This window comes from Garra rufa, chromosome 22 (genome assembly GCF_049309525.1).
Source record: "Garra rufa chromosome 22, GarRuf1.0, whole genome shotgun sequence".
NCBI lineage: Eukaryota > Metazoa > Chordata > Actinopteri > Cypriniformes > Cyprinidae > Garra > Garra rufa.
The window spans coordinates 25705313-25729890 of NC_133382.1; the positions used below are offsets into that span (position 1 = coordinate 25705313).

Here is a 24578-nt window from a genome sequence, read left to right on the forward strand (position 1 = left end):
GTCAGAGCGGTTGCACTCCATCCAGATGCAATACGCACATAATATTTTACAGAGAGAACAGAATATACCTTTGTGCTCGAGCCTGACCACTTGCGGCTCTTGGCAAACTTTTATGAAGACCATGGCCAAGGCCACGAACTTCGCAAACTTTGGTAAACAACTATTTTTCCCTTAAAAACCTGTACGCAACCACGAAAAGCTTGAAGGGATACATGGAACTACTGTCATGCAAAGAAATTAGACCTTTTTCATTTACTAGTAATATATAAATATTTACTTTATAAAAATGATACCTTCCAGATGTAACATTTCAACACCTACTTTAAAGTTTATAATACACTAATATTTTATCAAACGATGACTCAGATGTACTCACAGAGGTTTGGGCAAAGCACTGAAAACCCCCTGACCCTAGAACCGCCCCGGGCCTTGTTTTTGCCTTTGCTGATAGGAAATATATACTGTGTGCATTTTCACAAAAATCAGAAAGTGTACTGGAGAAATTAGCAAATAAATATTTGTCTTCCTTTTGCTCTATATCTTCTTTATGTCTCCTCTTTAACTTGAACTAAGCTGACACAATGCCTGAGTAGCAGCACTGTACTTGCTACTGCTGTGGGTGAAGTCACATAGGTGAAAACTTACAATATCAATTGCACTTTCAGAGAAAAGTTTGTAATAGATGTACTGTTTTAACTAGGGCAGAGAAACATTTACCCTAGGGCAAAACTACAGGCACTGTTTGGCAGACTGCACTCTGAGCCACTGGGCTACTGCGACAGGCCACAAGACCCACGTCTCTTTCTGGGGTCTCCTTCTCTCAGAATTCTACCTAAAACTGTCTTTTAATCAAGGGAGTCCGAGAGAGAAACCAGCCCAGTAGGAGAGAGGTGGGTGGGTGTTTTGGGAGGGGCTAAAGATCAGGAGGAAACCATGTCAAATTTGGAAAGTTAGCTGACATTGAGTAAGAGGCTGAGTCATAAGCGTCCCCTGTTCGATGTTGCAACTTGTATGATTGAAACTATGCTGCCCTCTAGTGGCAGGACATGTTTTTATATTTGCATGTCGAATGACTAAAATGGCATGTCTAGGACAGCAAAAAATATATAATTAATTTAATACAAATGTATTATTGTTGTTAGTTGAATTTGTTACAGACATGCAATTTGGTAAGTTAATGTTAAAAACAAAAAGCTAAAGTAATACTGTTTGAATGCATATTTTTTTGGACTGTTTTCATATATAATGTAACTCATTTTGGCGTATGAGAAGTCAGCTGACTAATTTTATTCCCCTTGATCTTTACCCTGCAGTTTTGGCCTTTACAGTAGCCATGGTGAAATGCGTTGGGCTGGAGGAACGGGATTTAAGGGGTGTGGTAGGAGAAAGAGGGACAGAGTTGGGGACGGAGATCAAGGATCTGTGGCACTGGAGGCCAGCTGAACCAAGCAGCCCATTCCAGCTCTCTCAGAAACAGGAGTATCTGTGCCTCAGGAGCAGCTCGGGGTCAGGCTTGGGTTGTACCATGCTGAGCTGCTCGGAGTAAGTCACATTAGAGGGTACGCAGGCCAAAAAGCAGCAGAAAAAAGGAGAGAATGCAGGAAGGATTTAGAGAAGAAATATACTAGCCAGAGGGAGAGATCAACAGTGCAGAGGTGTCAGACTTCATACCAGTCACATTCCCATAAGTCTCCAATCACAATCCATAGACAAGGAATATTATGTGTAATGAGAGGAGACAAGCAGAGAGAACACTGCTCTGTTACAAAGCATAAGTGAGCTGTCGGAGGAAACATTTTAAAGAGTCATATGCTGCTTCTGATACTGAGGTTATTCCAAGAGTGACCCGTTTCGGTGCATGGCTCTTTAAATGATAATGAGCTACTACTTACTCCACCGCTCTCTTCTATTTTTTGTGTATTTGGTGGCACGTTATCATTAAAATTAAGACTAATCCACTGCGTCCTCAGAGGCTCTAATGTTGGCAGAAAATTAAGACTCTTATGTAGGGCTGCACGATTAATCGCACAATGTTGTGAGGCGCGTTTAGTCAATGAAGCCGGTACTTTGATTAGTAGTAAATCTCCATCATGTGCGTTCAGCTGGAGTGGCAATTAATACACAGAGGCGTAAATCACTGACAAGCTACGCCAAATCGCGCTCATAATCGAATGCGATTTTGAGCGTGATTTGGCGTAGCTTGTCAGTGATTAATCGTGCAGCCCTACTCTTATATTCACTTTTACATCCAACTATAAAACACCTGCATTGCTTACAAGACATTGTTGCTGCTACAGCTGCTCGAGTGAGGAGAAAATGGCGGACAGCCAAAAGACTGTCAAAAACAATATAAAAATCTTACTGACTCCAAACTTTTGAACAGTTGTGTATTAAACCACAGTTAAGATCAAAAGTTTAAAAACACCTTGCAGAATTTGCAAAATGTTCATTATTTTACCAAAATAAGAGGGATCATACAAAAAGCATGTTATTTTTTATTTAGTACTGACCTGAATAAGATATTTCACTTAAAAGATGTTTACATATAGTCCACAAAAGAAAATAATAGTTTCATTTTGAAAATGACCCTGTTCAAAAGTTTACATACACTTGATTCTTAATACTGTGCTGTTACCTGAATGATCCACCTGAATGATGTTTTTTTTGTGTAGTGATAGTTTTTCATGAGTCTCTTGTTTGTCCTGAACACTTAAATTGCCTGCTGTTCTTCAGAAAAATCCTTCAAGTCTCACAAATCCTGTGGTTTTTCAGCATTTTTGTGTATTTGAACCCTTTCCAACAATGACTGTAAGATTTTAAGATCCATCTTTTTACAGTGAGGACAACTGAGGGACTCATATTCAACTATTACAGAAGGTTCAAACACCCACTGATGCTTCAGAAGGAAATTCAATGCATTAAGAGCCAAGGGTGTAAACTTTTGAACAGAATAAACGTGTACATTTTTCTTATTTTGCCTAAATATCTTTTGTTTTTCATTTAGTACTGCCCTTTATTAGCTACAGAAGATACTTACATGTTACCCAGAAGATAAAATAAGTTAAATTTACTCTGATCTTCAAATTCAAAAAGGTTTCACTCCCTAGCTCTTAAAGCATTGTGTTTCCTTCTAAAGCATCAGTGAGCGTTTGAACCTTTTGTAATAGTTGCATATGAGTCCCTCAGTTGTTCTCGGTGTGAAAAGATGGATCTCAAAATCATACAGTCATTGTTGGAAAGGGCTCAAATACACAAAAAATGCTGAAAAACCAAAGAATTTGTGGGACCTGAAGGATTTTTCTGAAAAACAGCGTGTAGTTTACCTGGTTAAGACAAACTATCACAAAAAAAGCCTGTGGATCATTCAGGTAACAACACAGTATTAAGAATCAATTGTATGTAAACTTTTGAACACAGTAATTTTTATAAATTCAACGATTATTTTCTTTTGTGGGCTATATGTAAACATCTTTTATGTGAAATACCTTTTTCAGGTCAGTACTAAAAAAACAAAAAAACAAAAAAAAAAACATGCATTTTGTATGATCCCTCTTGATTTGGTAGATTTTTGCAGATTCTGCAAGATGTCAACTTTTGAACTGTATACAAGTACTTCATTTCTTGAGGCAGCTCACTAGGTTTTGGAACAGAGCTACTATTGGCAATCAACAAACCCAGAGCGCATCAACATTAGTTAACAGAACAGACTCTGTAAGCAGAACACATTAAAAAAAAAGCAGTGAAAATACTAAGAAGACTGAACTTGAACTCACCTGTCTGCGTAGGGTTCGTGAGAGAGTGTGTGCCCGTCGAGGTGGGGGGATTCGTGGGATGCTCTCTGAGTCTGATAAGCTATGAGGACTGATCGGTCTGAACAAATCTGTGGGCACAGTTAAGTGCTGTGTGGGTTCTTCTGTTTGAGACTGAATAGAGCCTGTAGACCCTTGTGTGAGGAGACATTTCACATTACACAACTATTGACTTCTTGTACACACAAATTCCAAAATATAGTGCGGAATGCAGTGCTCTACCTGTCTGAGCGAGGTGAGGTGAGGTTGTGTGGGTGCTGTGGGTTGAGTTGGGCTGCAGCGGCTGGAACATGTAGCTGTCATTGGGAAGGGAATGCGTGCGGCCCACTGAGGTCTTCTTCACGTACAGTAAGTGTTCATCCGTTGGCTCATCTGGCTGCGGAGGATCTGGGGGATCTGCTGGAGCTGTGGTCTAATGGGCATTAAAAGAGATGCAAGTCAAGGTGAGAGCTGGTACTTGTGTTTGAAGCATCAGGGGCCCTTATGAACACATGGACGCACACGCACACACATTGTACCTAATACATAGAGGCTGGACTGGTTAGCATACAATGAAAGGCAAACATCACTGCGCACTAGACATAGGGAGGAGACTGATCAAGTATGAATGCAAATGCTTATTGCTTGTATGAATATGTCAATTATTTTTTTGAGTGAATTTCCTCATCCAGTACACAAGACTGAATAATTCATGAATCAGATTGAATCAAACACACTGACTCAGTTTTAAAATTTTGGTTTGCTAATCTGTTAAAGGGATAGTTCACCCAAAAATTAGTTTTTGTCACATCGTTACAAACCTGTAAAACCTTCGTTCATCTTCAGAACACAATTTTTTGATGAAATCTGAGAGCTTAGAACATTGATAAAATAGTCCATGTGACATCAGTGGCTCAACTGTAATTTTTGAGTAACTAATGAATAATGAATTCATTTACATTTTTGGATGAACTATCCCTTTAAATGAGTCTTATGAACCATATTTGATACATTTTTGGTGTTTGTGTGTCCTTTTTTTGAAGTAACACTTATTAGAATTTATAATTGTCATGGAAAATTTTAAGTAATACAGGTTTGAAATGACTTTGTAAACAATTATGGTGGTAATAAATAATAATGACATTTTCAACATTTTTGGTGAAATTTTCCTTGAAATAACTCATGCAAGCCCACATATTCTTACTCACAGGTTTCAGTTTTGTTAATATTTGTCTGTTATATTCTCATCATTATGTGATTAAATGTGTTTTGAGTAGATTTACTCCCTTTCCACTTTATTGTTTATTATCGTTCTTTGTGGGTAACATTTACACACCCATTTCAATTTATGGTGGCATTTTTGTATCCAGCTTTATGGACTTATGGATATAGTTATGCACATCTCAGTGAACATTTTTCATCCACATAAATACCACAGAAAAATTAGAACAGGCTACTCATCTGAGAAATGCTATGTATAAATTATTAATGGATCTATGGGCATAGTTCTGAGACAATGAATATGATTTCAATTGCGAAGTGACAGAAACCATCAGCCTCCTCCCTTCAGAAGCTGCGCCCAGAGCCTGTACTACTGTAGCTGGCAGACAGCAGAAGCCGACCCCATACCACACTCCTATGTTCTTTCAAGAAGCATGGTACTAGGGAGAAACTTCACTTTTAATACACAAAAGATAAAATAACAGACAGGTAGATATGAAGACAGATAAATTGAGGATGCAAACAGGAACATCTAAAAAGTATGAAGAGACTAGATGGAGAAGAGTTTTAGAAATGGCCTTTAGATGTGTGGGAGGAAGAACAGGGACATAGCTGCAGAACCCAGACAGGAGAGGAGCAGGTTGACAGGCGGTAGGTAATACTATTCTACTTGACTGGACTGGACCATACAAACACCAGGCTGGTGCGAAATGTAAAGAGAGAGAGGGAAAGAGCGAAAGAGAAAGAGAGGAGCAGACGGTTAGAAACCCCCAAAGCTTCCAAACGCACTCGCCTCTTAGCTCTGCATAAAGTCACTATAAAGAAGATGCTCTACTTTTACAAATTCATCAGACTACACATGGTCAGAAAACAAACTGTCACTGTGTTAGTGAAGCTTGGAATCTAGTTTGCAAATATACAAGATACGCACTTAATATGTAATGTAGCTAATGTAGCTAAACTACAGTCAGGCTGTTCTGTAAGTAGTAGTAGTAGGGGTAAACTACAAGCTACTGCAAGGAAGTTGCTAACTTTCTGAAATAGTTGATTCTGGTTGGTCATTTGTGGCATTCTACACAAATTGAAGCTGTTTAGGAGGAGCAATTATATTATATTATAAATGAAATACCTATTTATATGTACACTAACATTCAAAAGTTCAGTTAGTTTTTTGTAAAGACATTACTTTTATTCAGCAAGGATGCATTTAGTTGATCAAAAGCAAAAGTTCACATCTTTTTCTCAGAATTGCATGATACAAACTCACAATTGCGAGTCAGAATTCCGAGACATAAACACAGTTTTGACAAAAAATCTGCCTGACTTAATAACTCGCAATTGTGAGTTTGTATCACACAATTCTGAGAAAAAGATGTGAACTTGCAATTTCTGAGAAAAGTCACAATTGTGACTTTTTTCATCAGAATATCCAGTTTATCTTTGCAATTCTGACTTTAGAGCACAAACTCACAATTCTGAGAAAATATCAGGACTTTATAACTCAATTGTGAGCTTATATCTCACAATTCTGAGGGAAAAAAAATCTGAATTGCGAGAGATTAATTTCTTTATATCTTTATATTATATTCTTTATATGCTGCAATTCTGACTTTATAACTCGCAGCTGAGAGTTTATATCATCATATCTGAGAGAAAAAAGTCAGAATTGCGAGTTTATATCTCACAATTGTGACTCAAACTTTTTCTCAAAATTGCCAGTTTATCGCTCTCAATTCTGACTTTAGAACACATAAACTCACAATTCTGAGAAAATGTTTTTCACCTCAGAACTGGACTTTATAACTCACTTTTTCCTCACAATTCTGAGAAAAAAGTCAGAATTGCAGCATACAAACTCACAATTGTGAGAAAAAAAAGTCAGAATTGCAGGAAACTAACAATTCTGACAAAAAAGTATGACTAAGTTTATATGCCACAATTCTGACTTCATAACTCGCTGCTGAGAGTTTATATCATGCAATTCTGAGAAAAAAAAGTCAGAATTTGTGAGTTTATATTTCACAATTTCAGAATTGCCAGTTTATCTCTCCCAATTCTGACTTTAGAACACATAAACTCAAAATTCTGAGAAAATATCAATCTTTTTTTTTTTTACCTTAGAACTGAACTTTATAACTCACTTTTTCTCACAATTCTGAGAAAAAATTCAGAATTGTAGCATACAAACTCACAATTGTGAGAAAAAAATCTCTCGCACTTCTGACTTTAGAACACATAAACTCAATAAACTTTTATACTATTCATCAAATAATCCTGAAAAAGTAAAAAGTTTTTAACATAATAAAAAATGTAACTTTAGCAATCAGCATATTACAATTATTTCTGAATAATTATGTGACACTGAAGATTGAAGTAATAACTGATGAAAATTCAGCTTTGCCATCACAGGAAATAAATAACATTTTAAAATATATCAGAATAGAAAAGACATCTTTTGTATTTTTAATCTAAAACAATAAAGTCTTGGTGAGCACAAGCCACTTCTTTCAAAACAAAAACATGTTTGAACTGCAGTGTAAATAAGTAGAAATTATTGACTTAATATTCTATCATAGGATTTTTTCAGCTGGTGCTTTTCAGAAAAACTTTTTAACACTGGAAAACCTGCATTTATTCGAAAGCAGCTACTGCAAAATTTAGTAGTTAGGTTAGTAGTGTCATTACAATTTGATGCTTTCTTCAACATCAGGTACCAAGAAACCAAGGGGACCTTCAAGGTGCCCCTCTGAAGAACATTTAGCTAAAACTGGAATCTATTATAGGGCCAAAAGACCTAGGGCTAAAGTAATAAGGGTCAAATACTGAAGCAGGGAGGAGAGGGAAAATGTCTTTGGAAGCAGTGTAAGGCAGAGAGGCAGGAGTGGAAAATGAACGTTGCTCTACTGTTAAATACATTGCACTCCTGATTGGTTAGTAAGAGGGGGTTAAAATCATCTGGGACAGAGTCATCCGTCAGAGCTAAGGACCAGGATTTCTCCGACGCCAGAGACAGAGCCTCCATCTCGGCTAGAGGAATCTAAAGAAGAAGAGACGAGCCAAGAGTGAGACGGGCAACCAGCACATGCATAGTTAGAAGACACGCACAGACTATCACACAGGTTAGTGCAAGTCAATCAACACACCTAAACGTGATGAAGTTAGTTCATTCTTGCGAAAGATAACAGTTCAGAGTTGTGTGCCATTTGGATTTTGATCAAGAAGGGGTTTTAATTTCCAAACAGAAGAATTGCAATTTGAATCTTAAAGGGTTAGTTCACCCAAAAATTAGCCCATTATTTACTCATCCTCCAGGCATTCTAGGTGTATATGACTTCCTTCTTTCAGACGAATCAGAGATATATAAAAAATTATCCTGGCATTTCCAAGCTTTAGAATTGCATGGGTGGGTGTTTCTCTTCATCAGTCCAAAAAATGTCTAATAAAAGTGCATCCATCCATAATAAAAAGTTCCTCACATGGCTCAGGGGGGTAAATAAGGCCTCCTGTAGTGAATCGATGCTTTTTTGTAAGAAAAATATCCATATTTAAAACACAATAATCACTTTTCTCTAGTTTGCGCCAACTGCGCCGCTCAGAAGTGATGAACGCGAATGCACCGTGAAGAGATCAAAACAAAACAACGGTCAAGAATCAGATGTAGAAAACGAGAATTTGTAAAAAAAAGAGGAGACTGTTTTTTTCTTTGCTCAAGTAAGGAAACTTTACTTCCTTTGCTCCTGTAAACAAACATTGGTTTGTGCGAGCTGGCACAAGCTAGATTAAAGTGATTATTACGTTTTAAATATGGATATTTTTCTTACAAAAATGCATCGATTTGCTACAGGAAACCTTTATTCACCACCCTGGAGCCATGTGAGGCACTTTTTATTATGGATGGATGCACTTTATTGGACTTCTTTTGGACTAATGAACAGAAACTCCCACCTATGCAATTCTAAATTCTTGGAAATGCCAGGATAATTTTTAATATAACTCGATTGGATTCATCTGAAAGAAGAAAGTCATATACACATAGCATCCTGGAGGGTGAGTAAATAATGGGCTAATTTTCATTTTTGGGTGAACTAACCCTTTAACATAAGGAAGTAGAATTAAAATTCAAAGAAATTCACATAACTTGGAAAGAACAGTTTGTCAAGAAAAACTGTGGCTTGACAAAGCTTTGTTTAAAAGTTTACAGACCAGATAATTTGATTTTTTTAAAAATGAAATACTATAATTCTTCCTGTCATTCCAATTCAACTTCCTGTAAGGGATGTTTAATGCAATTCAAATTCACACTCATGAACTGAAAGAGAATCAATGCTTCAATTCAGAAATTTGCTCAGCCCTGATGGAAACAACCTCCAGAGTCAGCAGGGGCGGACTGGCCATCGGGAGAACCGGGACAATTCCCGGTGGCCTGGCAGCCAATTTGGCCCGCTGCCATTTTTTTTTTTTTCATATTTTATTTTCATATATATATTGTTGTTGTTGTTTCTGTTGCCTGCTGAATGTACTAAAGTGATTATTTCCAAATTCGCCATTCAGTAATAATACTCTTATAAATCGTAATCCGGTTCGTCTTGACTGACAACGCAATTCGCCATGCGCACGCTCCGCCCATCCGCGCGTCCGCCAAAAGAATGCAAGACTCGAGAATGGAGAGCCCAGGTGGAGCAGAGAGTCTAAACTGTCCTGTTCAGTACTTCATTTACAGGTCAGATACATCTGTAAATAGACTATTGTAGTTTTGTTTACTTAGTTAAGCATTAAACTGCTCGCAAATATTATCAATAGCAGTCCGTTTGCTGAAAAATTAACAAAATGGCATAACTTGTAAAGAGTAGGACTTAGCAGACAAATATTCACATTGTTTTATAACACGTTTAGAGGGAGCTATAAGGCTAACAACAATACAACCCTTACAAAAATAAACCATGTTTTCACTAAAAAACGAGAAACATTGTTACTAAAGTTAAACTATGGTAACTACAAATTAACAAAGGTTTTGCTACACTTGGTATTTGTAGTAAATGGTATTTGTAGAAAAACTCTGGTTATACAACTTGTAATCAAAATGTCAAAAAAAAAAAAAAAAAAATTCAGTATTAGGATTTTACTAAAGATATATTCAAGATGTAGCTATTATTGTAGTCCAACAGTTTTGACATTTAGGCAAGATAAAACAATAGCACATGGTCCTAATGTAATACTTACATTTTTATAAAAAGGTAAATGGAAGTTCAAGAGATAATCTTTAATTATTTTGCGTGGCACCAGCCAGTGGATTATACTTTTTTATTGTCCATGGTTTCAGAATTTGTTATGGGTTTTTGGGATGGCCTGGATGAGTGTGAGATTTCCCGGCCTGAAATTTTGTCCCAGTCCGCCCCTGAGAGTCAGGATGCATATATCCTTCCTTCAGTAGCCATGATGGATATCCTGAAGTTTAATGGTCCTCAGATATTAAAGTTATATCAGAAACACAAGGTTAAACTCAGTTAGGTTCAAAGAGAAATAATGCGCAATCTCTTTCATAAATCCTCAAACGTCAGCAGGCGAAATCCTGCCTGCTGCATCGTCTAATTGTCCCCGAGAGTTTGGGCTGGAACAACTTTTTGCAAAGTCGTCAAAATAAAAGCGCCAGCTATTTCCATAAAGACATTACAGATTCTCCAATTACATTTAAAAAAAGCTTTTAGAAGCCTACGTTTTTGCAATGCTAATGCAATTTAATGAAATATTTCAATGTGAAACAGACCAAAAGAGATTTCCTTGCATAATTCAACAGCGGTCCAGCTCTTTATCGATCCACACATTACCTCTTTGACTCCAGCCTGATGAGCCCATCACTTTTTTTGGTATTAATGATCTTTGGAGCGAGGCACAAATTTCAGACAATTTTGCAAGACTTTGTCACTCTTATGGGATCAGGAAATAAATTCAACAAATGGCTATTACTGGAGCAGAACCAAGTCCTTGCCTTCTAAAGAGCGCTGGAAATCCCAGAGTGCAGAGGTGGGTTTTGTTTCAGTGCTATTATGTGAGTTTAAGTGGTCCAGAGAGAGAAAAGGAGCGAGAGAAGAAGGAAAAGAGACAGGCAGAGGAGTGTGCTACAAGGCAAAGCTGGGTGAACGGGGATGCCATTGACCTGTTTCTCAGTGCAGTGCTTGCTGGGAAGGGGGGGCAGAGCGTAGTAGTGGCAGACGGAGCCAGATAGGTTGTCCATGAGGCTGAGCTCTCCTTCCAATGAGCCCTGGATCACCAGGGAAACTGAGTCAAACATAGGCCTCCGCTAAATGCCCCAGCATGTGGCAGACAGGATGAATGACGAAGAGAGAGAAAGAGAACAGACAGAGACAGAGGCAGAGGAGATGACGAGGGGTGAAGTGAATGACATTACACAGAGAAAAAAACAGAGGAGAAATGAAGGAAGGAGAGAAGTTTGTAGACTATAACACAAGCAGCCAGAATGAAGATTTACGAAAGGATAAACAAGCTAAGCCTTAAGAATTCATTTACAGAAACAGTTCAAGCGAAAATAATGTCATCATATACTCATCCACATTCTTCTAAACCTGTATGACTTATGTCCTTCCATGAAACACAAAAGTGGACAGACTGTTGTTCCACAGAAGAAGCTCAGTCATATAGGTTTGCAACCCCAATGAGGGCATTAAGTGTGAACTGATTCTTTAAACCAGAATACGCAAGGTGCATTTCTTAAATCAGTACAATTCATTGCATTGCTCACAGGTGAACCACTTGATTCTACCACTGACATCCACAAGGGGGAACTAGAGCTCTATGAACGTTTGTCCTGAAGCTGAGCAAAACATTTAAACACGGGCACACTTCAAAAGAAGAGAGCTGGAGGGATAATGTCATTGTTAACTTAAAAAAATGGCTGGTATTCTGGAAATAGCCAGCCTGCATTAAAAAAAGAAGAGGCCTGTATCACTACTTTCCCATGGCATCAGTCTGACCTCCGACCACGAAGTTTATGTGGATCAAACAACAGTCACATCTCCATACGGCAATAACAAAAACCGATGGACTTCCCCACTTTAAAAATAACAGTCCAGTCTTCTTAGTAAACTTTAAGGAATAGTTCACACACAGATGAAAATTCTGTCATTAATTACAGTAAGAACTTTGTTCATCTTCAGAACACAAATTTAGGGCATAGTTCACCCAAAAATGAAAATGTGATGTTTATCTGCTTACCCCCAGGGCATCCAAAATGTAGGTGACTTTGTTTCTTCAGTAGAACACAAGTGAAAATGTTTAAAACCGTTGCAGTCTGTTATATAATGCTAGTCAATGGGCACCAAATCTTTGAGAGTAAAAAAAAACATAAACAGACAAAACATCAGGTCTTAACACACTAAACGATCGGTCTGTATTTATATCATTATTTACCTCTGATCCACCGCAACGTCCAGTTTTCCTGAGCGCGTTCACAACAGGTTTTGTCTGTGTATGTTTTTTTTTTTTTACTCTCAAAGATTTGGTGCCCATTGACTGCCATTATATGACTGACAGACTGCAACGGTTTGAGTTAAAAATCTTTGTTTGTGTTCTACTGAAGAGACAAGGTAACCTACATCTTGGATGCCCTGGGGGTAAGCAGATAAACATCAAATTTTCATTTTCTGGGTGAACTATCCCTTTAAGAGCTTTCTGACCCTGCATAGACAGCAAAGCAACTGACACGTTCAAGGCCAATAAAAGGTAGTAAGGACATACATTGTGGTACTCTATTAAACATGCAGTGAAGACTGACACAGATAAGAAGAAATAATTTAACAAAGTTGTTATTTTTGTTTTCTTTGTGCACAAAAAGTATCCTTATAGCTTCATAACATTACGGTTGAACCACAGATGTCACATGGACTATTTATCAAAGTTCTTACTACCTTTCTGCACTTTGAACGTGTCACTTGCTTCGCTGTCTACGCAGGGTTAGAGAGCTCTTGGATTTACTCAAAAATATCTTAATTTGTGTTCTGAAGATAAACAAAGGTCTTACGGGTTTGGAAGGACATGAAGGAAGTAATTAATTGAGTGAATTATCCCTTTAAATTTGTTAGCAATGATGTGAAAGCCCTGACATAATAAATCTGCATTATGTCACACTTATTTGTTGAGCGATTAATCATACAGGTTTATACAAAACTTGAGAAAACTTTTTGAAATGAAATTTTCGTTTTTGATTAACTATCGATTTATGCTGTTGATTACCAAGAAAATAACTTTACTACTGTATGTTTAAATAACAATCATGTTTACAATTATGCACTTAAACAGAGGTCAATGGGGCAATGCGCTGCACTGAAATCTTTTTTGAAGCACACAGTGTCATGTGTAGGACTACAAACATTATACATGTTTACATGAGATTAGAGTAACAAACTTGTTTACCATCTTCTATGCAGAGTTCCTCTCATGACCATATAAAGCCAGTAAACCCTGCAATTTTCAGATGATACGTGCAATAATACCAAAAAGGGACTTTTTAGAGAGACAAATCCACAGGAATTAGATCAGTAATGCAGAACCAAAATCTCAATAGTCCCACTGCTAAAAAAACACCTACATATCAAGTAACGCACATTTTGTACAGACAAATTAATTTATGTGTACTGACATAAATGCTTTGACCAACTATTAGTGGAACTTGTTTTGCTTTGAAACCCTCTGGAAGGTCTTGCACCATCGATTTCTTTTGCAAGTGCACTGCTGTAAACAAGATTTGTGTTTGTTTTAACAAACTGAAGGACAAAATTATTTTCAGTGGTAATTGAGAGTATTGTAATTGAACCAGAAACACTCCTTTCATATGTGCATCAGTGACATATATGGAAGCATATGGTATGCTGTCTAGCAGGATAGCGGATTTAGACAATAGAGCGCTGCAGTGGTGATGTATTTTTGTAGGACAAACCCAAAAGTTAGCATCACCCTGGTTCCCTGGTTCCCAAAAACCCAAAAGGATTTTCTGTTGGCTTAAGGATTATTGTAGAAAATAAGCTTTGTGACCAAAAAAGGTTTAGAATTTCTTCATGTTGTGTTCATCATGATAACCTTGACAAATAAACATAATTTTATGAATTTTGAAAGCTAAATACAATCGCCAGAAGTAAAAGGCTTATTGTAAGCTATAAACAAACTACATCATGGTTGCATAACTCCTCACCATCACTAATCTTCTGACAACCCTTCCAGTCTTTATTTAATAATAATAATAATAATGATAATGATAATAATAATAATAATAATAAAAATCCAATCCAAAAAAAAAATCCTTGAAAGTTTATGTAAGAATTACTGATTTTAACTTGTTCCGTGTGTTGACATTTTTTTTTCCACATTTAGCCACTTGTTTGAAACTGCCTTTTCAAATTAAAACCTTATCTTAAGCTTGTGTTTACCACAGACCTTATTTCAGGCAAAACCCCATTCTAAAAATAAATAAATAGATAAAACTACAGTGACATGTGAAAGTTTGGGAACCCCTAGTCTCAGCCTCAGACGTCACGCCCATGGAACGTTGGCTAAACGTCTGATGCATATGGTACACTTAACTGGAAACACTTCAGGAATGTCAAAGTCGTGATCTGATTAGTTGAATTTGATCGGATATCCGGGAGACACGAGTGTCGCGTTTACTTTCGGTCCGCCGGGAAACAAAGCGCAGTCTGATTTACTCGCATTTTGCTAAAATGTGCTTATGCAGACACCGTTGTTGTTATACACATTTGCGACGTTCGCGAACAAATTACTGACTTACTGCTTGTTCTCCCTCTTCTTATTTAACTTTCAATGCTGGTTATTTCAATGACTGACTTGTTGCAGCCAGTCTGTTGTTGTTGGGGCATTTCCATGCACTGAAACGTGACACTGAACGAAACGAACTGTGATTAGTTGTTTGACATGTCGGTCAAACGGCCTTATGGGCGGGCCTTGGCCAATGAAAGCTGCCATGAATTCCAGACCTTCAGCCGTCAGTCTGAAGGTCTGGTTACGCGAGACTAGGGAACCCCTTGCATAATCTGAAAATTTGAATAATTTTAACGAGAGATCATACTATTTTTTTATTTAGTACAGTCCTGAGTAAGATATTTTACATAAAATATGTTTTTTTTTTTGTTTGTTTTTTTTGTGATGGTTGAGAAGGGAACACAATGCATTAAGAGCTAGGGGGTGAAAACTTTTTAAATTTAAAGATCAAGGTAAATTGTACTTAATTTGTCTTCCGGGAAACATGCAAGTATTTTCTGTTGCTTCCGAAGGGCAGTATTTAATGGGAAAAAAATTATATTTCAACAAAATACGAAAAATTTGGACATCCTGTTCAAAAGTTTTCACCCCCTGGCTCTTAATGCATCATGTTTCCTTCTGGAGCATCAGTGACTGTTTGAACCTTTTTTAATAGTTGTATTTGAGTCCCTCAGTTGTCCTCAGTGTGAACAGATGGATCTCAAAATCGAACAGTCACTGCTGGAAAGGGTTTAAATATGTAAAAGATGCTGGAAAACTGAAGAATCTGCAGGACCTGGAGGATTTTTCTGAAGAACCAAGGGTTCCCAAACATTTGAAGGGGGTTATTTTAATCATTTTAGCTGTTTTTTTTTTGTCTTATGGACTATATGTAAACATATTTATGTAAAATATCTTAATCAACAGTACTAAATAAAAAATTAATATGCTATTTGTATGATCTCTCTTACTTTGTTAAAATTACTCACATTTTCACAGAAGGGGTTCCCAAAAATTTAGACGTCGGAACCATGAGTGCTAAAATGCTAACTCAGTTCCAGGTTTTGGCCTACAAAAGTATGTAATCTCTGCAGCATTCTATTAAAAATTTTCAGCAAAACCTCCTTAAGATACTGGCTGGTTTCTAGCTGGCCTGATGTGGTCTTAAGCAGCTTAAACCAGTTAAGCATATAGTCTGGCTCATGTGTTAAGCCTGGAAATGGCATCATAGGAGGTCCACAACACTGAACTCACACCCAGCATTTCCACTCACCTCTAATGGCTGCTCCAAATTATGAGGAGGATCGGGATCTGTCTTCATGTGATCTTCGGAGTCTCTGCGTATGTCTGCAGGTGGGCTGTCTGTGGGGTAAAGAGGTCCTGACATGTCTCGAGAGTCTCTTGAGATCCAAGGCGACCCTCCTGGTCCACCTACGTCACCATGTCCCAGTGGTGGCATGTGTCCTCGAGATATTCCTCCATCTCCACCCACAGCCTCCAGCTCAAGCTCCATCTCAGCTTCCAGCTCTGCCTCCTCCTTGGCCTCTTTGTTGCTTTCCTCCAGGTGCTTCATAAGAACAGCGATCACCACATTGACCAGCACAAACTGAGCCGTCAAAACGAAGGACACAAAGTAAATAGGGGACACCACCGTGTTGTAGCAGATGCCCGTGTCTTGGGAGCAGTCTCTGAGCGTGTCCTGCAACATGGACACACAGAGTGTGAAAACGAGAGGTGAATAGGTCGCTAACGACCGTAGTCAGAACACGCAAAAAGCATTACAACTAAACCGTGTGCTCAATTGAAATTCAGCACCATGAGTTGAGTGTGTCCCACCTTCATAATGCCATTCCAGTTGTCCCCGGTGGACACACGAAACAGCAGGAGGAAAGCCATGCCAAAATTCTTGAACGTGGCATAACGGCCAAGACCTTCACAGGGGTGCAGCTCATCACATACTGGGACAGAAACAAAATGTCAGAGGTACATGGACTGGGAATGTGCAGAGGAACACATTTTCAGAATGGACAAACAGATCCTTTTACAATGCTGTGAAAAAGTAAGAGCTCCCCATTTGTCAATATACACTTTCAGAAATAAATGTTTTAAAAGGGGGGTTTCTATGGCAGCCTATTTCCATCACTAAAAAATAAAAATGTAATTGTGACTTTTTATCTCACAGTTCTTTTTATCAGTCAGAATTATAAGATATCAACTCAGAATTCTGACTTTTTTCCTCAGAATGGCAAGTTCACCATGTTTCATCTTGCAATTGTGAATCTTTTTCTCAAAATTGAGTTTACATCTCGCAATTGTGACTTTTTTTCTCAGAAAGGTGAGCTTATATCTTGCAATTGTGACTCTTTCTCAGAATAGCGAGTTTATATCCCACAATAAGTTAAATAAGGAAATTAGCACCAGGTGACCAATTAACACCAATACATTGGAGGTATCTGTATTTGTTCTTTAATTTTGATCAGAGTTCTTTTTCAAATCTTTTTCAAATATCTAATTTAAGTTTTATACTGTGCTTCAGAATACAATTGACTTATGAAATGTAATATGACTAAGCAGTGACATTGAAATTTAGGAAATTATAGGCTGTTCTCTATTTTGAACTGTATATATACACACGTACAATACACTTTTTATGCAGTCTCATAACATATTTATATAGACCCATATTTAAATCTAGATGTCTCAATCTCACGGATCGCATTAAGTTGGTGGACTGCTAATCGACCAATCGACTCATCCTTAGTTGGGAAGAAACAGGAAAAAGTTTGCCTTGCAGACAGTCAATCTCAGTTCAGCCAGCAGACTCTATATATTGAACTTGGACAGCATTGTAAAGCTGGATATGAATTATGAAGTCTCTATGTTTATCTTGAGTCGGCTGATTGGAAATGGAAATCACATCAACCCTGGTATTGTGCTGAGCTGCAATGAATCACGGAAGGCTGCATTCAGTAAACCGGTGCCAAATGTCCTGCCACGTATTTGAGAGAAAATCTCCTGCAGGTACTATATTTATGGTTTGCCCTTACCGACAAGGATGGAGAACTTTCGAAAATATGTGAAAGTGATCTCACAGCAATTTAAAAGAAATAAACTAATAAACACTAATAAATCAAGCAATTTAAAACAATTATACTGATTGTTTAGATTCTTAACTTTAGTTCTAGTTAAAGTTAACTTAATATTTTCAATATAGTATTTTTTTTTTAGTTTTTAGTTATCGGACTCCCTGCAATACTGTCATGCAATCCTTAGGGAATGCAAGTAATTTACATTTCAGTGTAAATAAACCTAGAACCTGAGGAATGCATAGGTGTGTGTGTATATGTAAGAGGGAGTGTTTGTGTCTGAGTGAATTAGACCATGAGGAAAAATGGTCCTTATTTATGTGCATTTGTTATGCTTACTCAGGTCACCAAACAGCTCTACTCCCAGAGCAGCGAAGATGAAGAAGAGCAACATGAAGAGAAGACCCAGATTCCCCACCTGTAGAGAGAGAGAGAGCGAGGGAGAGAGAGAAAGCCAGGAGAGTCCGTCATGGAGCGCAAAGGAAACTGACAGGGCAGACCTAGAAATACCACCTGTGAGGAACCAGTAAGAAAGACTCATAAAGTGAGAAGATGACAGCTATGTTCCACCTGATTAAAGCCTGCGAGATTTGTAAACTTAAAACTCAAACTATGCTGAAGTCGTGGCTTACTGTAGCAGTAGCTACGCATGTGCTAGTTAACGCACATGGCTCTAGACATATTGAATCTTGCATCTTGTTTTTTCCAATTCGCTCTTTCTCTTAGTCAAGTGTCAGAAGCCTCAAAATAATATCCTTATATCCTAATTAGAAAACTTGAAAGCCATGGGTCATTTCTGTTATGCAGTACATTTTCATATTTTTTTGGATGCAATTAATCGCAATTATTCGCAAAAATTGTTTGAACAGCACTAGTATTAATAAATATGCTGCTTAATATTAATATTAATATTAATAAACATGTCTTTGGAATATTGTTTTATATAATTTAACACAACTCTGGGATGTTTTTTGGTAAAAATTGGTTTTGTCTGATTTACAAAATATTAAATTAATTATTTTCAAGTTGACCCCCTCATTTAAGCTACAGTAACTCTCTATAAGCAACAATAAAACAAACTTTAGATCTTTATGTTCATTCTGTTAAATGATTGCCATTGTGTAAAATATTATAATAATAATAATAATAATAATAATAATAATAATAATGCATTTTAATTTAATAAAAAATGTAATTTAATTTAATTTAATTAAGTATTATTATTATTATTTTTTTTTTTTTTTTACGTGCCTAACCCTTGCTCTGGTATGCCCTGGTATATAGAAACAAAGTAATATTACTGCACTGCAAAACAGGAAGAACCCACCTACACCGAGCTGGATTAGGAGAAGAATCATGCAAAACAATCATGCGGAGTGATCACAGACGACTGGATCAGCCATGATTTTAAGGAAAACGGAAAGGAATCAAAAGAATCAGATTAGATGTGCTGACAAATCTGACTGCACTGGCATTCTTTTTGTACGTCTGGCTATTTTCCCACCCTAATCTCTCTTAAGTGCACTCTTCGCTGGCTGGATTCACAGTGATTCAAGACACGGGGATCAAGCTGACACAATCTGGCAGGATATCTCAGAACGTGGTTACGGATCACCTCTCCCAAATTGCGGAAGAGTAGATCAATAACCCAGAACGACGAAAAGCAACTTTAATACAAAACAACAAACTGTGTCAAAGTCACAGCGACAGAGCGAAAGGGCATTAGGAGGCGACGCTGAGATCAGGTGACGGCTAAACATGATCTAATCCAATTAGTCACAATTAGGTAAAGTAGAATTACATGTCTGATTATCTAAGTGCATATCTGAGAAGCGCTAAAGGAGAGACTGGAATTAATAGTGTGTCCTGTGGTGCGGCATGTTTCCAAATCAAAAACCCTGCAGGCGGTGATGGAGCCTGATGCTATCAAAGAATGCGCATGCTGGAGATTTTCTTCACTGGCTTCTGTCATTTCTGCTATTCTCTAAGCAGCCCAGCAGAGCCAATCTACACTGCTGTGGCCTCTTCATGGCAGATTGACTATGTAAATGAGGCCTGTGGAGAGCAGAGGGGCCCCAGAAGAACGGGGAACGGGGCCCGGGAACTCTCTCACTGCACAGGATATGCTGGATGAGTGGAGAGCAGAAGTTTATGAAGGAGACGGACAAAAGTTTTGTGCGGTACCTGAGGCAGGGCCTGGATCACAGTGTCTAGCAGAGCTCGCATTCCCACGGCCATCTTGAGTAGCTTCAGCACTGAAAAGGAGAGAAGAGACCACTTACTGTACTGTATATACATTAAATATACTCAATCTTTTACAGATAATATACAAAAGGAATACAATTTCAAATACACTTTTTTACCAGTGCACTCACAAGTATTTTTGTGAAAATGAAAACAACAACTAAAACAGAATGTACAGTATTCGAAAGGTTAAGTCTGTGTTGGTACAGTGTGAATTGGTTAGGGATTCACAGATATCAAAATTCTGATTGATACAGATGCACTAATAATTGTTTTTATAGCCAATATTAAAATCATATCACTTTTTTATACAGATATATTTTTCATGTCTGTAAGGCAAGTATTCACAGAGATTCGAAGTTTCAAATTCAAGTTAGAGACAGAGATGGCAGAATTATTTTAAAAAAGTACAACATTTCGTTGTTATTCTGAGTGCACACAAATAAACGTACAGTCTTTACAGATTCGAAAGACGCATTACTTTTATCCGTATGACTAAAATGACGGAGTATTTTAAGAGCAAGTGACCACATCAATAATTTGAAATTTAGAAAAGTTACATTACTTTAATAAAGCAATTGAAATAGTTACACTGCTTATTACATTTTAAATAGGGTAACATGTCATCTGTAACCTATTAACTTTCCAAAGTAACCTTCCCAACACTGTTTATAAATTAAAATACCTAAAAAATAAAACCTGCCATTTAAATGCTACAAGCGAATTAGTAGGCATCACAACATTATTATGTACATTATAACAATTTAATATTAATTTTAAGGTCTGCTAAAAATTATTTTTAACCATGTCATTTAACTAATGTTTAAAAAAAAGATGGACTTTAGGGGAGATGACATAAAAAAAATATTCCAAATATAAAAACAGTGAAAGTAAAACATTCCAAAACATTTTGGAAAAAGACTCTTCTGCTCGCCAAGGCTGCATTTATTTGATATTACTATTTGATAATTTTGTTAAATATTACAATTTAAAGCAAATTATTTTCATAGTTTTAAATAGTTTAATATATTTTAAAATGTAATTTATTTCTGCGACACCAAAGCCGAATTTTCAGCAGCCATTACTCTAGTCTTCAGAGTCATGATCCTTCGGAAATCATTCTAATATGCTGATTTGGTCCTCAAGAACATTTCTTATTATCCGTGTTAAAATATCCAACCCTGTACCTTACTAAATATTAATAAGCAGCAAATTAGGAGTTCATTCAGGGAAAACTCTTAGTTAACAGTGAATATCTGCTCCCTGTTCTAAAGTATTACCATTAAATGTATTACAATTAAACTAAATTACACTTTTAGTATTACAAAATTGGCCTTTAGGGGAAAAAAATACTAAAAGCTCAAACTGTGACTCAACGTTTTAAAAGAATAGACAGCAAAAAATATGCACACAGTGCATGCACTGTTTCTTTAAAAGTGGCCAGTGGAAACTAATTCTCATGTAATTTTCACAGTGGTCAGATCACAGAGCATGTTATTATTGGGGTCGTGCACTACACACACGGAGCTTTAATGATGTTGATGACAAGGCCGTTCAGCCGTGGAAGAGACGCCGCTGTGGAGGTTTGGTTAATTGCAATCATGGCTGTAAGTGGATGATGCCTGTGACTTTCATTACGGGAATGTCTGAATGAGTCCAGGAAGAAATAGGCTGCGTATACGTACAGACACACACACATACAGCCTGATGAGAACACAGACATTTGAGCAGGTGTGTTTGCTTGGCCATCTCTGTTGAGGGAATAATCAATAAAGACTCACCCAGCAGCTCTTTCATTAGAGGAAGAATAATCGTTCCAAGTAGACAAGCACCCCAGCTTCCCACATCGTGTGTGTTGCGAGCGTATAAGCTTGTGTGTGTGTGTGTGTGTGTGTGTGTGTACGAAATACGTAGAGTGGCTGTGTGAACTGAATTTCTCATTACAGCCATCTGGACTCTTTCTACACAGACTACGGCTTCTGCTGAGCAGTCTGTGAAACAACAGAGATCCCGAGGGTGACATACACAACCGGGTCTGATCTACTGAGGCTAACAGGCAGCGCGCTGAGGAGTGTAAACTTTCGCAGGAAAGAAAAATGGACTATGGACCACAGAAGATAAGAGGGCAGAAAATACGAACCACGCGCTATCCGCAGCACCCTCATGATGCGAATAATGGTGGGGTTGATGGGAAGGGAAGCGTTGACCTCAATTTCCTCCAGTGTTATGCCCATAATAGACAACAGAACAATGGCAAGATCCAACTGGTTCCACCTGCGTAAAGAGATGTTACATTAGTTATAAATATTTATTAAACATTAGTTAATTAATAGTAAATAAAAGAGAGTGATGCTGCCTTCAAGTCATGTCAAAATGATCGTATTTATAATATGTACTCAGAAGAATGTTGTATTTACCTACTTGGGATCATTTTTTATTGGAATAATTTTGAAATTTGCTCAAAAAAACAGAAAAAAAAACAGTAATATTGTAAAATGCAAGACGTACAATTTCTATTATGATATATTTTAAAATATAATTTATTTCTGTGATGCAAAGCTGAATTTTCAGCATCATTACTCCAGTCTTCAGTGTCACATGATCCTTCAGAAATCATTCTAATATACTGATTTATTATCAATGTTGGAAACATTTGTAATGCTTTTTTATTTTTTTTAGAACCTGTGATACTTTTTTAGGATTCTTTGATGAATAAAAAGTTAAATAGAACAGTATTTATTTAAAATAGAAATATTTTATAACACTATACACTACCGTTCAAAACTTTTAATAATAGTTTTATTCAGCAAGGATGTGTTAAATTCATACAAAGTGATGGTAAAGACTTATATTGTCAGAAAAGATTTCTATTTTGGGTAAATGCTGTTTTTTTTTTTTTACTTTTTATTAATCAAAAAACAAAATGTAAAAAAAAAAAAGTATCACAGGTCCAAAAAATGTTACAATTTACCGTATGTAAATGTTACAATTTGCCATATTTCAGTTGTATTTACTCACTCTTAAATTAAATTAAGTTTAATCATTTAATTCAATTACAGTTTTAATACAAAATATATAGTTTTAAAAAATTGTTTTACATTGATGTTACAGTTTATTTAATATACATTTTGCATACTGTTGATGAACAAATGTCAGATTGCCAGAAAATCAGACACATTTAGCTAGTTTTTAAAGTAAAATTACATTATCCATAATTCTCTATTGTTAAGTGAATTCTTTATTTATTATACCAGCTTTATTTGCCAATAAAAGAGCAATTTCATGTTTCTTTTTTGTCAAAAAAAGACAGAATGAAATATGAAATTGCCCAATGTGCTAATCTTCCTCAATTTGACAACTTCAAAGGACTTGAAGGTAGCATAGTATCCTGAAAAAGCAAACCAGGCAAAGTGTGCAAACACAATTTCAAAAATGGAAAGCGATAAAATTTTATTTTGTCCAAACAACCCTTATCTGACCCTGGATATTACTTCTCTTTTTCCAGCAGGCTTCTCAGCATGTTCATTGTCTAAATATGGCTTCAAACTTTGCGGCTAACTTTAAATAACTCCCTCTGAGGGTCAAATATAACACTGTCATGGGTGAAGTAGAGCCTAGAGCCTGTTTTAGGACACCTCAATTTTCTGGGGCCTGCAGCCATGAGAGGTGTTTCATTAGATATGTGGGGAAATTTAAGTCAAATGATTAACACAAAGCATTTCTACATTTTTTCCCACCAGTTTCGCCCAGTGATCAAAGTGTACCTCCATCCTCCGTTCCTGCGGACTTGGAGTGTGTTGTATAAAAGAGCTGATCAAAGTAATAGAAAACCATTTCCAGTGTTGTAAATCATTACCTCCTAAACAGCATGTTCTGAAATGTCTAACACAGTAGTTTCAACTCTTCGGTGAGAGATTTGTTTTAAAATCATATCAATTATGTTGTGTCAAAGTTCTCATTAGTATGCAAATAGCCGCTTTACATTTCCTAACACATGGATTAGGGATCAGGGAATACATTGACATGAAATGCTCTTCATTACGCTATTGAAGGAGCAAGCTGATTACATGAGAACTTCTAATGGTCTATCAACTTTAGTAAATGGTCTAATCCCCATTTTGACTGATTATACAAAACTAATTAAAAGAGTTATGGATCATTCAAACTCTATATGGAGAATATGTATGTCTACACATATGCTATGCACATTAGAATTGTAGAATAAAGGATTTACCACTTCTTTGTTACGAATTTAAGAGGAACAAATGGCATTTGGGATGGTTTCTTATTGTTTAAGCCTTAGGCAGTGTGAATTTGGATACTTCAAGTGGGGTTTCCTTTACCAAAACCACAAGTGATATAAATTCGGTTCTTGCTTTTTCACCACAGACGCCAGTGCATTCTGCCATGTGCTTTTGACAGTTTGAGGCAAACCAAGGAATCTCAAAGCTGTGATATCATTTCAAATGATGTG

At 36.9% G+C, this 24578-nt stretch overlaps 2 protein-coding genes across 2 annotated transcripts in view; one reads left to right on the forward strand and one right to left on the reverse strand.

Annotated features, from left to right (window-relative positions):
- Nucleotides 1-24578, forward strand: part of LOC141297454 (voltage-dependent T-type calcium channel subunit alpha-1G-like) — a 225544-nt gene that overhangs the window by 82010 nt on the left and 118956 nt on the right. The gene's annotated exons all lie outside the window — the stretch shown is intronic.
- Nucleotides 1-24578, reverse strand: part of LOC141298286 (voltage-dependent T-type calcium channel subunit alpha-1G-like) — a 75814-nt gene that overhangs the window by 2285 nt on the left and 48951 nt on the right. The window contains exons 12-20 of the mRNA XM_073828794.1: nt 22245-22378; nt 20045-20115; nt 18200-18278; nt 16611-16732; nt 16048-16473; nt 11164-11307; nt 7924-8046; nt 4032-4221; nt 3774-3943 (exon numbers count right to left, since the gene is read on the reverse strand). Of these exons, the coding sequence (XP_073684895.1) occupies nt 3774-3943; nt 4032-4221; nt 7924-8046; nt 11164-11307; nt 16048-16473; nt 16611-16732; nt 18200-18278; nt 20045-20115; nt 22245-22378 (1459 nt within the window). The remainder of the gene's footprint in view (nt 1-3773; nt 3944-4031; nt 4222-7923; nt 8047-11163; nt 11308-16047; nt 16474-16610; nt 16733-18199; nt 18279-20044; nt 20116-22244; nt 22379-24578) is intronic.